This window comes from Auxenochlorella protothecoides (assembly GCF_000733215.1).
Source record: "Auxenochlorella protothecoides strain 0710 unplaced genomic scaffold scaffold18, whole genome shotgun sequence".
NCBI classification, from domain to species: Eukaryota; Viridiplantae; Chlorophyta; class Trebouxiophyceae; order Chlorellales; family Chlorellaceae; genus Auxenochlorella; species Auxenochlorella protothecoides.
The window spans coordinates 518,944-530,596 of record NW_011934213.1 but is presented as its reverse complement, the minus strand read 5'-3'; the positions used below and the strand labels follow the sequence as shown (position 1 = coordinate 530,596).

General features: G+C 67.5%; 4 protein-coding genes across 4 annotated transcripts in view; 1 reads left to right on the top strand and 3 right to left on the bottom strand.

Moving 5' to 3' along the window:
* F751_1834 (Transcription elongation factor spt6) overlaps nt 1-4,320 on the bottom strand; it is a gene marked incomplete at both ends in the record, with an annotated part of 9,159 nt that extends 4,839 nt beyond the window's left edge. Inside the window, 8 exons of the mRNA XM_011399541.1 lie at nt 240-689; nt 864-1,803; nt 1,998-2,482; nt 2,646-2,816; nt 3,053-3,081; nt 3,568-3,813; nt 3,985-4,051; nt 4,159-4,320. Of these exons, the coding sequence (XP_011397843.1) occupies nt 240-689; nt 864-1,803; nt 1,998-2,482; nt 2,646-2,816; nt 3,053-3,081; nt 3,568-3,813; nt 3,985-4,051; nt 4,159-4,320 (2,550 nt within the window). The remainder of the gene's footprint in view (nt 1-239; nt 690-863; nt 1,804-1,997; nt 2,483-2,645; nt 2,817-3,052; nt 3,082-3,567; nt 3,814-3,984; nt 4,052-4,158) is intronic.
* Nucleotides 4,321-4,830: 510 nt separating this feature from the next.
* F751_1833 (putative protein phosphatase 2C 80) lies at nt 4,831-6,846 on the top strand (the record flags this gene model as incomplete). Its single annotated transcript, XM_011399540.1, has 6 exons — nt 4,831-4,935; nt 5,120-5,456; nt 5,800-5,925; nt 6,071-6,192; nt 6,371-6,597; nt 6,729-6,846. The coding sequence occupies 6 exons, from the start codon at nt 4,831-4,833 to the stop codon at nt 6,844-6,846; spliced, it is 1,035 nt and encodes a 344-aa protein (XP_011397842.1).
* Nucleotides 6,847-7,304: 458 nt separating this feature from the next.
* On the bottom strand, nt 7,305-8,124 carry F751_1832 (Zinc finger CCCH domain-containing protein 36; the record flags this gene model as incomplete). Its single annotated transcript, XM_011399539.1, has 3 exons — nt 7,305-7,391; nt 7,787-7,901; nt 8,033-8,124. 3 exons carry the CDS (start codon nt 8,122-8,124, stop codon nt 7,305-7,307), a joined length of 294 nt encoding a protein of 97 aa, XP_011397841.1.
* A 1,883-nt stretch (nt 8,125-10,007) lies between these two features.
* F751_1831 (hypothetical protein) lies at nt 10,008-11,576 on the bottom strand (the record flags this gene model as incomplete). Its single annotated transcript, XM_011399538.1, has 5 exons — nt 10,008-10,126; nt 10,396-10,993; nt 11,123-11,203; nt 11,292-11,378; nt 11,466-11,576. The coding sequence occupies 5 exons, from the start codon at nt 11,574-11,576 to the stop codon at nt 10,008-10,010; spliced, it is 996 nt and encodes a 331-aa protein (XP_011397840.1).
* Between the last annotated feature and the right edge of the window lie 77 nt (nt 11,577-11,653).

Here is an 11,653-nt window from a genome sequence, read left to right as displayed (position 1 = left end):
AGCACCGCGCCGCGCCACGGTGCCGCCGCCAGCGCGTTGACGTCCACGCCCACCTGCGCGGCGGCGGCGGCCAGCGCGGCGTCCAGCGCCGCGTCGCGCGCCGCCTCGCCCAGCTCGCCCTGCAGCGGGTGCAGGTGGAGGGAGCGCGACGCGCGCGCCGCGCCCGCGCCCCCCGCCAGCGCGGCCAGCGAGGCCAGCGGGTCCAGCAGCGAGCGGCCGAGCGCCAGCGCGCGGCGCACCACCCCCGCCGCGGTCGGCAGCTCCGCGTGCGCCGCCGCGCTGCCCTCCCAGGCCGCTGCCACGCGCTCGTCGGCCCAGACCAGGGCCAGGCCCGATGCCAGGCGTGACCCGGGGGCGTGCACCAGCACGCTGTCCAGCACGCCCGCCAGGTCAGCGTGCAGGCCGCGCGCCTCGGGATGTCCTGCGCCCACGGCCAGCAGGTGCGGGTCGTGGGCCTCCAGGAAGGCGCGCACGCGCGCGGCGTCGCCCGCGCGCCGCGGGTCCGCGAAGGGGTCGTCGGAGGGGCCGGCCGCGCCACGGCGCCGCGGCACCGCGCCGCTCCACTGCGGGCAGTGCAGCCAGTCCACCAGCGCGCCGGCCGGGTCCAGTGCCACCAGGGTCGTGGGCGGCGTGCCCGGGCCCCATACCGCGCCCACCACGCGCCGCTCGCCCTCCGGCACCTCCTCGTCCTCCTCGCCGGCGGCGGCGGGGACCAGCGCGCGCGCCGGCGCGCGCGAGGCCAGTGCCCAGACCGCGTCCGCGTAGGCGCGGGCCAGCGCGGCGCGCGCCTCCCGCGCCAGCCGGCCGCGCGCCTCGGCCGCCAGCCGCGCCTCGCTCAGCTCGCCCAGCGCCAGGCGCAGCACGCGCAGGCGCAGCGCCTCCCACTCGCGCGCCACGGGCGCCAGTCGGCCCGACAGGTACACCGCCTCCAGCGCGGCGGTCAGCGCGCCCGCGCCCCCCGCCACGTCCAGGCTCACGGTGACCAGGCCCGCGCGCTCCGCGGCGGCCACCCGCGCGTACAGGTCGGAGCCGGCGAAGGATGCTAGCGGCTTGCCGCGCAGGCGCTTGGCCAGCGCCAGCGGGTGGGTGGGCTCCAGCGCGCCCTCCCCCGCGGGCGTGGGGAAGGTGGACAGCGTGCAGGCGCGCCAGTGGTGCGCGCGCGCGTGCGCGCGCACCACCGGCTCCGCCGCCAGCTGTGCCGCCGCGGCGCGCACGATGCCGCCCAGCGCCGCCTCGCCGCTGGCGAAGCCCAGGTCGGGGGCCAGGTACTCCAGGGCGAACTCCGCGGGCGATACGGGGGGGTCCGGCGGCTCGGCGCCCGCCGGCACGAAGCCCTGCGCCAGGTACTCTGCCAGCTGGGCGGAGGTGAAGGCGAAGCGCGGCACCGCGGCCGCCAGCCCCGCGCGGCGCAGCAGGTCGTAGCCGCCGGCTTTCTGCGCGGCGCGCGGGCGGCGCGCCGCCGAGGCCGCGTCGCCGCCTGCGTCGTCCAGGCGCGGCGCGGCCGGCGCACCGGCATCTCCGCGCAGCGTCAGCTGGCGGAAGCGCGCGTCCACGTCCTCCACGCCCTCCCGGTCCTGGGCCTCTGCCAGGCGCTCCAGGCACTGCGAGATGCCGGCCGCCTCGTCCGCGTCGCTCGCGGACGCCAGCGCCGCCTCGTACGCGGCCGCGCGTGCTGCGCGCAGGCGCGCCAGCGCGCGCCAGCGCCGCGCCAGGTCGTGCACGGCGTGCAGCACGTCCCAGCGCCGGATGACGCGGTCGCGCGGCTGGATGCTGCCGGCCGGGTACGTCCGGCTGGCCTCGTCCCTGCGAGGGGGGGGAAAGGAGTGGAGGAGGGATGCGCGGGGCGCTGGTCGAGCGGGGTGGTACTCGTCGGCCGACGGCAAGCCTGGCGTGCCCCCTGCTGGTGATCATCGTGTAGGGAACTCGGCAGAGGAGTGCTCACCCCCCCCTCCCCATCAACTGCCTCCCCCACCACCAAGGAGAAACAACCCGCGCACTCCTTGGTGAAGTAGGGCTCGTCGGTGCGGCGCAGGACCAGGAGCTCCGCCACGCGCTCCTTGGCGTACATGCCAATGGTGGGCACCTCGCGGTGGCGATGGTACACCTCCTCCAGCGCCGCCGCCACCGCATCGTTCAGCGCGGGCAGCGCGCCGGGGGGCAGGCCGCGCGCCGCGCCCTCCTCGCCACGTTCGTGCCCTGCATACAGCCCGCGCCGGTCGGCGGTGGAGCGCAGGCCGCCCTCCAGCTCGCCGGCGCGCCAGGCCTCGCCGCCATGCCAGGCCGGGGGCGGGCCCTCCACCTCGCGCACTCCGGCGCGCACCAGCTGCCCCGCCACGCCCGGGTCCTCCGCCAGCCGCGCCGTGACCCAGGCCGCGCAGGCGCCCAGGTCCCAGTCGCGCGGCGTGGGGTCGTCCGCCAGCTGCAGGCGCTCCGGCAGGTCCGCGTCGCGGATGGCGTCGTCGCGCGCCGTCAGGAAGTGGCGCTCGAGCAGGGAGGGGTCGACCGCGCGCTCCATGCGCCGCGCCGCCGACCCGCGCCGCCGCTCCTCCTGCGTGTTTGTGTGTGGGGTGTTTGCTCGGTGTCGGTGCGCACTCGTGCGTGCACCGCCCTCCCCCCCGAACCCCCGCCCTGCCCGCGCGTCTCACACGCTGCAGCCTCAGGGCCTCGGCGACCTCCTCATCGCTGAATTCCTCGGCATCCACCTCCTCGGCACCCTCGTCCAGCGCCTCCTCCCCGGCCTCCCGGGCCCCGGCCGCCTTGCGGTCCTCGTACATCGCCAGCAGGTCCGACACGTCCCCGAAGATGTCGTTGGCCTCCTGCGGCAGGTTTTGGGAGAGGGGGGAGCATGAGCAAGGGCATCAGCTGGTGAGCACCCGAGAACCCTGGGGCACACCCCCGGAAAGCCGGCCCCCAAGGCGTGGGGTGGCACTCTGGCGGAGGGCGGGGACGAGATGCAGATCTCCTGCCGCCCAGATCGAGAACAGATCGTCAAATCTGTACCCCGCATGCGCCAGCACGTCAACTTGCCCTCGCCCTCTCGCCGCGTCCTCACATCCAGACAAAACTCGCCTCTCCCCCTCACTGAGCGCTCACGTCCAGGGCGTCGGGGTCAATGTCGGGCACGCCCTCGCGTATGGCGCGGCGGCGGCGGCGCCGCCCCGCGCCCGCCGCGGCCGCGGCGCCCTCGTCCTCGGCGCCCTCGAAGTCGTCCACGATCCAGTCGTCCTCGTCCTCCTCCTCCGCATCGAATTCGTCCCCGGCGCGGGCGCCAGGCCCAGGTGCGGCGCGGCCCGGGGGCGCAGTGGGCGCGGAGCCCGCGGCCTCCGCGTCCTCATCCTCAAGGTCTGCGGAGGGGGGGCGGCGGTGAGTTCGAGTGCTTTAAATCCTGTGCATGCCCACGCAGTGCCGCAGCGGTACTGCGGTGCCCTGGGCATTGCCAGCCATCTCCTTCATGCAGGATGGTCGCATGCAGTTGAAGTTGCTTTCCCTTAGACACTCTCCATCTTACTTCAAGCCGCCAGCAACAAATCCCCTCCCCCCCATTTTCCCTCCATTTCATAGGCTCACCTTCCAGCTCGGCGCCAAAGAGCTCCTCCTGCAGGGCCTGGGCGCCGCCCTCGCGGCCCAGGCCCCGGTCCGCATCCCGCGCTTTCTTGATGCGGCGATGGGCGGCGGGGCGGGCTCTCCGGATCCCCGTGTTCTCTTCCAGCAGGTCGTAGTCGTCGTCCTCCAGCACAAGCTCCCGGTGCCGTCGTTTCTTCTTGGCGTGCTTGGCGGCGCCGGCGGGGGGCTGGGCCTCGCCCTCTGCTGCGCCTGTGCCAGCGGCGGGCATGGGCCGGGAGGGGGGCTGAAGACCCATACCAACCTGATCACCCCTCTCAGAATGCATGAAACTTCTACCACGATTATCCCCAGGTCTCACAGGACAAGAGCCTCGCCGCAGCATAAGGTAACATGGGCAAGCTACTTGACCTCGAGGTTCACCATCGCCATCCTCGTCCTCGTCCTCTCGCACTAGGAACTTATCGTCGTAATCGTAGTCATCGGGACCCTGTAGTGGGAAGGCAGGCACGCGTACCGTCTCGGGGGTGTCGCAGGCCTCAGGAAGCCCAACCATGGGCAGTGCTACACCAGACCACCCGCAACCAGGGGGCGCACCTCCTCTTCTTCGCTGCTGTCCTGGCCCGAAGCTCCTTCCTTGGTCTCGTCCCCATCCTCAAAGTCCTCATCTTCGTCCTCGTCCTCATCCTCAGAGCCGGCGGGTCGCTCCTTCTCTGTCACCTCCTCCACCCCCGCTCGATCGTCCAGCAGGTCACTCATCGCGGCAGGCTGATGCACATCAGTTCCGATGCATTACATTTACGTGGAGCAGGATTATTCAGGAACCGCTAGCCATCGACGAAAGTCGCTCAAGCGCCTGATGCCGTAGAGAGTGCGAGCGCCAAGTGGAGTGCCCAAGCTTGCAAACTCATTCCACGCTGGATGCATTTGGGAAGCGATCCACCTTCGACCATCCTGCTTGGTTGTCACACACTCCATCCGTTCTGACTATCACTTCGAAACCAAATACATCGAAATACTACCTCGATCGGGCACATCTTCTTCCTCTGGAGAGGCCACACTCCTGGTGTGAGATAGGCCCTGACCCACGCTCACCCGATTCCGGCCAGACGCCACGATCCCCTTGTACTCAGAAGCGCTGACGCTCCTGAAATCAGATTGAGGTCAGGGTTCTCCACACCCCGGCCGTCCATGCTGGCCCGGCTTGCGACGCTCCAAGGCCAGTGTGTCCAGTGTATGACAGTCCGGAGCTCGCCCGCCCGGCCTCCGATGCTCACGGCCTCGCTCCATAAACTAGCCCGGGCTCTGGCAAAGAGGCCCGCGGCGTTCGTGGCGGGGGCCACGGCCCTCACCGCGGGAGTGTGGATGGCGCAGGTGAGGGATAGAGGTGGGGTGGATGGAGAGGGCTCATGGGAGGGGTAGGCTCTCTGGCAAAACTGCCTGCCCAGGTGGAGGGAGGGTGTTACCATGCTGTCTGCACACGCCAGCGGGCCTGCTGGCTTCAACCATGTGCCCACAGACCCACGTCAACTCACGCCCTCCTACTAACACTGCGCAGTCCCAGCTGAACGCGCGCCGGTCCACGCTGGCGCACGCCGGCACGGGCGACGCGCTGCGTGGCTCCCAGTCCTCCCCGATCTCCAGCAGCGCAGGTGACGCGGCAGCCCGCGGCGCCGCCCTCCCGGGCCTGCGCCTGCGCTCCGCGGCCGTGATGATCCCCCACCCCGCCAAGGAGGACCGGGGAGGGGAGGACGCCTACTTCATCGGCGACCAGGGCACGGCGGTGGGTGTGGCCGACGGCGTGGGCGGCTGGGCCGAGGTCGGCGTGGACCCGGGCCTCTACTCGCGCGAGCTCATGGGCCACGCGCAAGTGGCCTGCAACTCTGTCAAGGCCGGTGGGTGTGTTGTGTGTGTGTGTGTGAGGGAGGGGCCCGGAGTCTGACGAGAAGGAGGGGGTCCTGCAGTCGATCAATGACAGATGGAGACTCCGTGGTGCGGGGACGATGGAACACAATGGCTTGTGACCGGCAGCGCGGGTCCAGCGGCAGGCGCATGCTGAGTCTCGCTCCGCCGTGCGGCACCCTGCCACTCCACGCTCCCGGCATGCGCCCAGCACAGCCCATGGGCAGCATTATCAATCCAGATGAACGCTGTCTGCTTGTACTTGACCCTACAGCCTCACTGCACCCCCAGCCAGGATGATTGTCCAAACTTCCACTCACAACCCCCCGCGCACAGGCCCGAGCGCCCCTGCGGAGATTTTGACCCTGGCGCATGCGGCCACGGCGGCCCGTGGGTCCTGCACCGCCTGCATTCTGGTCATCGAGGGCAATGAGCTGCATGCCGCCAACCTGGGGGACTCGGGTGCGAGGGGTCGAGCTGCTGAGAAGGGTGGTGGTGCCGAGTGCTTTGGTTGCACGGGAGGGGAGCCTCGAGGGGGGACCTCTGTGTGGCAACCACTCGTCAGCCCGCCTCACGATCCCTCCTCTCCTCCCTTTCCTCCCGCCAGGGTTCATGATCGTGCGGGGGGACGAGCTGGCCTTCATGTCCCCACAGCAGCAACACGACTTCAACTTCCCCTTCCAGATCGGGTCCCCCGACTCGATGTCCGACTTCCCCAGCGCTGCACAGGTTTGTCGTGGACGGAGGGGGATGATGAGAGGAGCAGAGGATCCTGGAGGCGCCGGCCTGCCTGAGGGAGCTGCTGCGGATCGTGATGGCCCAGTGGCCATGAGCTCACACCAACTCCAATCGCTCCCCCATGCCACCATGCCTTACCTCCCGACCTACCCCCCTCCCTTCACAACAGCGCTTCTCCCTGAAGACGTACGAGGGCGACGTGCTGGTGCTGGCCACCGACGGCGTGTTTGACAACGTGTACCCCGACGAGGCGGTCTCGCTGGTGGCCGCGCAGCGCAAGCGCGGGGCCACGCCCGGCGAGGCGGCCGCCGCACTGGCGCAGTTTGCGCGGCAGCGCGCCGGGGACCAAACGCACCTGTCTCCATTCGCCTACGGCGCGCAGCAGCGCGGGTACAGGTGCGTGGACTTGGATTTGGGGGGCGGGTCTGTGTTGACCCCGATCCTGCCCTGCCATTGCCCTGGATGGTGTGAATCCCCAGACCCCTCGCTTCTCATCCTGACCGCACCCCGTCCCTCGCCCGTCGCAGGTTCTTCGGCGGCAAGATGGATGACATCACTGCGCTGGTTGCCTACGTCTGCCCCGGGGAGGGCGCCGAGGCGGCAGACCCTCCGGCAGACACCCCGGTGGCGCAGGCCAAGCTCTGAGGCTGGTCCGCACGGCAGAGCTCAGGGGCATGGCGCTGCGCGGGAGGGACCAGCCGGGGCGGGCCCTGAGCGTACCACTGTGGCAGGTCTGTGCTTTTGAGCTGGAACGACCTCCCCATCTGTGCGAGGGAAAATTGCCGCATGCTGTTTGCGCACCGCTCTGCCCACCGCCCCTCGCTCACGTCACCTTGTATCCCTAAATGCATGCGCCAGTGTGCACCGGGCAATGGTTTCATTGCCCTGCCGAACATCCATTGGCATGAAACCCCAGGGCACCTTGCACCCTGCCCGGTCAAACGCTCGAAGATGTTGTCAGGGCGACAAATGCCCCTCATCTGGGTCCCGAGGGTCACGTGGCACGATGGCACAGTGACTAACATCCATGCTGGTCAAGGCGAACAGGTCCATTCACATCTTCTACTACATCTCCCACAAGGGAGGGGCAGGCTACCGGCACCTCATGTCGTGCCTGTCCACCCGGCGGGCGGATCCCACTGCGTCTCGTTCCGTTCTCGGTGGTGGAAGTAGTGCTCGCCGTCGGGCGTCTACGGTGGTTGTGGAGGAACGGGGCGGGGCACCTGGTAAATAAACAAGTAATAGCCCATTTGCCACTTAACGATGCAGTGCCCAGAAAGTCTTGTGGGCCCGGTGGCTGGCCAGACAGGAGGAGTCATGGACCCTGCATGGCGACCTCGATTGGCAACGGTACAAGGCAACACGCCGGCGCAGGTCCCCAGCCCACTACGATGTTCACCTGGTACTGCGTCCACCCATTTGGTCCGGCGACAGGACAGCCGGAAGCTACCCACACCTCCCTGTCGGTCATCTTCTCCGGTTTGGCAGCATGGTCTGCGGCCGGGGTCCCAGACGAGCTGTTCGACCCAGGCCCATGGGTTTGCTGGTGGCCCTGCCATGTGCCTGGTCCCGCGCCAGGCCCCACCTGGGAGTATGGCCCCCCTGATGGGCCACGGGAGCGTGGGGGGAGCCCTCGAAGCTCCGCCTCGCCGTGTGCAAAGTTGCAGCGATTGCCAAACCTGCAGTTGCCTTCTAGCCACCTGCTCTTGCAGTGCCGGGGGGTGGGTTCCGATGGGTATGAGGGGCAGCGCAGAGCAGGCTGCGGAGGCGCATGTGCATCAGACTGCGCGGGCAATGCTGCGTGCTGGCCTGGAGTGGGCATGGCGCGCACCTGGTGCACAGCCTGGTCTTGCTGTTCTCCTCGGTCCCACGGAATCCTTTCCGCCCAGAATCGTCGTACGAGCCCCTGTCGGCTCTATACATGGCGCCAGTCAATCTAAATGCGCCTATTCAAGTCGATCGAACAGGAGCTGGGTGTACGATTGCAGTCTCTCGGCGGAAAGCGCCCAGTACCGCGGTGGGATGTTACCTCGGCGATGGGATGCTTGTAGTCCCACAAGCCTCCCAGAAGGGAGTTTCCTGCATTTCCTCTAATTATTCCCGTTTCAGTTCAAGCGGGAGGGTCTAAGTTGCGCAGAGTGTATCAAATTGCCGGGCCACCTGCGAGGGCAAACATTTCCCGCCAATCCTAAAGAATCTGCGAGATGCAGGGCGGTAAACAGGTAGTGCGAAAAGGAGATATGGTGTCTTCGAGACAGGGACGGACCACAGAACCACGAGCTATAACATGTTAGGCAGACAACAAGTAGTTTCAGTCGGGGAACACGCATGCTCATGACACATGGGCCACAGCTTCACACGAAGTTTCTTGACTGGCAGTCCAGGATACAGGTTTGTCAGCTCAAGATATCCGAATGTTGGTGTAAATGTGAGAACGAAAACCTGTCTGTAATCGGTCGGCATTCTAAGCTCGATGAAGAACTCGAGCTGCACAACCCTTCGAACCTTCATACCTGTTGGACGTTGCCCAACAGCGTATACAAGAAACAGCAGAGATTACATGGACAGCTCGCTACAATGAGCATTCTTGGCAAGTGCCTTGGCTACCATGTCGGATGGGACTGAAGAGCTATAGTCACAGGTTCGATCGAACCAAGGCAGAAAACGAGTCAGGTTGATGCGGGGGACTTGAGGCCGGCAGATTGCAGGTTGAGAGCATTATTGGTGGGTGTCCGGCATGCGGTACGTGGCGGCTCCGCTCGATAACGCTCGGGACCTGATCGGTCAGCGATGATAGCCATGAAATCTGTTCCCAGGGTTTGCGTAGTCCAGAATGCCTCACATCTACCTCTAGGAGCTCTTGATCGTCAGATTCGGATGCTGGCGACCTTGATTTGGAGTTGCGCGATCGTCCAAGTCATGCGCTCTAAAGAAAACTGTCGGCGCGCTTTGGGCACACACAGCGGCATCAGACTCGACTGCAGAGTTGCGCTCGAGTGTCATCCTTGTTCCTCCCTGAGATTCTGCATTGAGCAGGCGAGGCATGAGGGAGCAGCTGATCTCTGCGATTGCCCGCTGTGGATGGCTATGAAAGCGTGGGACCGTGTCGAACACATGACAATGCTCCTTTTTGGTACAAGTGACATCGGGAGGAGAACGATGTCCGGCCTTCATTATGGCAAAGCGCTGGGTTCATGTTCGTGAATTCATGGGTCATAGGGGTAGGCACAGCAAGGTGAGACGCTGGGGAAGCGAAGAAGGAAAGCAGATGGAGGAGGAGTGATGGCGAGGAGGAGACATGTAGAGAGAGGTGGAAGAAAGGCCTCAGTGGCGCTGCTGACATCCAAAAACAGAGTCTGACGCTGAGCAGACTGCAGCCGCTCTCCTGCACCTGAAAGAGGGCAGTCTCGCCTCCGCTCCTGCCGCGCAAGCACAAAGGATCCCTCGCCACAGCAGCCGACTGCATCCAGGTGGAGCACCTGGCGGTGGCTGGTCGGGAATGCATTTCGAGTGCTGATCCTGCGCTTGGATGCAGGCGGAGCCCAAGAGCGGGCCAGCGTGCACCTGCCTGCTCGGGTTATGGCTGGCCAGGCAGGTGCGGCCAGGGCCCAGTCGTCGCACGCCAGTGGCGAGCCAATTGTACCCGCTGGTGCAGGAGGTTCAGTGGCCCGGTTAAGAGAAGGGGGCCTTCCAGCACGCTCTTCTTGAACCCCAATCCAGACCTGGGCAAATGCTTGGTCGGTGCCAGCGAGACGCAGGGCCGGGGTTTCGCCCATGGGCCGACGCCCGACGCCGTGCATCCCTCCTCAGGCGGCGGGGACGCGGGGCGGGGCGCACAGCAGCTCGGCGCCCAGCGCCTCGGCTTCGGCGTGGACGTCCGCCAGCCCGCCAGCCCACTCAGCGCCCAGGCTCGACATGGCGAGTGCTGCGGGGGGTGATAGAATTGCGCAAGTTTGGACGCAGGTCGAGGGTGGGGCAGGTGCCGGCGACGCCGTCAACAGCAGAGGTGCTAGGGTGTGTGAGTGTGGGGTGGGCTAGGTGAAGCATTGCAGGGGCGCAGGTGAGGCTGCAGAGCAGGCTGCCCAGCCGGAGTGTGCACTGCCCCTCAGATTTGCCGCTCACCCCTCACACCAAACCCGCATCATGCATTTCCCCCCACAAAACCAAAAACGCTGCACCCTCTCCCCCCCTCACAGTGCGCGGCCTTGGCGTCGGCCAGGTCTCGGGCCAGCGCGGAGGTGCGCCCGGCCTGGGTCGCCGCGCTTTCCTCCACACCGCGCAGCGCGTCGCGCAGGTCCGCCAGGCCGTCCGCCAGGCGGCCCACCTCCTCGCGCCCGCGCACGTCCACGGAGCGCAGGTCCCCCGTCGCCACCGCCAGCTCGGCGCGGAGCGCGGAGGCGAGCGTGGCCACCGACGCCTCCACCCCAGCGTCCACAGCGTGCAACCGCTCGCCCAGCCCGGCGACTGCGGCCTCCAGGGCCTGCACCCGCGGCCCCAGCGCCTCGGCCAGCGCGGCGGCGCGGTTCGCGGCGGCGACGTCGGCGGCCGCCGCATCCCCCCGCGCTGACACCGCCGCGTCCAGGCCAGCGCCCAGCTCGTCAAACTGGTCCGCGATGCGGCCCACCACCGTGGACAGGCGGGCCTGCATCGTGCTTTCGAGCTCGGCCAGCTCCTCGGCGTGGCGCCGTGCCTGCTCCTCCATTGCGCCCGTCAGCCGCGCGAGGCTCAGCTCCTGGGACGCCAGGCGTTGCTCCATGCGCTGCCAGCGCTCCTGCGCCGCCAGGGTGGCCTCCTGGGGTGGGTGGGATGGGATCGAGATGAAGGAGCTTGGTGCTGGCGCATGGGCGCCCGCCTGTCGCCCAGGCTGATCAAGGATGCACCCCACCAATCGTCCGGCAGTTTGTGCACGTCAGAGACCCACCTCTCGTTCGCGCTGGGCATGCTGGGCGAGGCGCGTCACCTCGGCCTGGAGCCGGGCGACGGGGCTGCCGGCCTGGGACGCCTGGAGGAGAAGGAAGGGGACCGGGGATTAAGCATCATCACGACGGTGCAGTCTCGCATCCCACCCACACCTTAGACGCCCCACATACCTGTAGCTCCTGCACCGCGGCATGCAGGGCATGTATCTGGGCCTCCAGATCGCTGATGAGGGGGCCATCCTCCCCTGGCCTGGAAACCTGCTCGGAGGGGCGGGCAGATCACAACATCCCACTCTTGTTCGACCTGTGGTACACAGATCAGTTTCCCACCCCCGCGCGCCGCACCCTGGCGCCCGTCGACAAAGTCTGGCGGTGCAGCTGGGCGATGATGCGATCCAGCCGAGACACCCGATCCTGGTTTGGCGAGGACACCTGTATCGGTGATGAGGACGACATGTTGATGGAGATATCACCTCGATGGGTACGTCCAAAGAGTGTCAAGGAATTTTATACAAGGCGCACCCACGATCTGA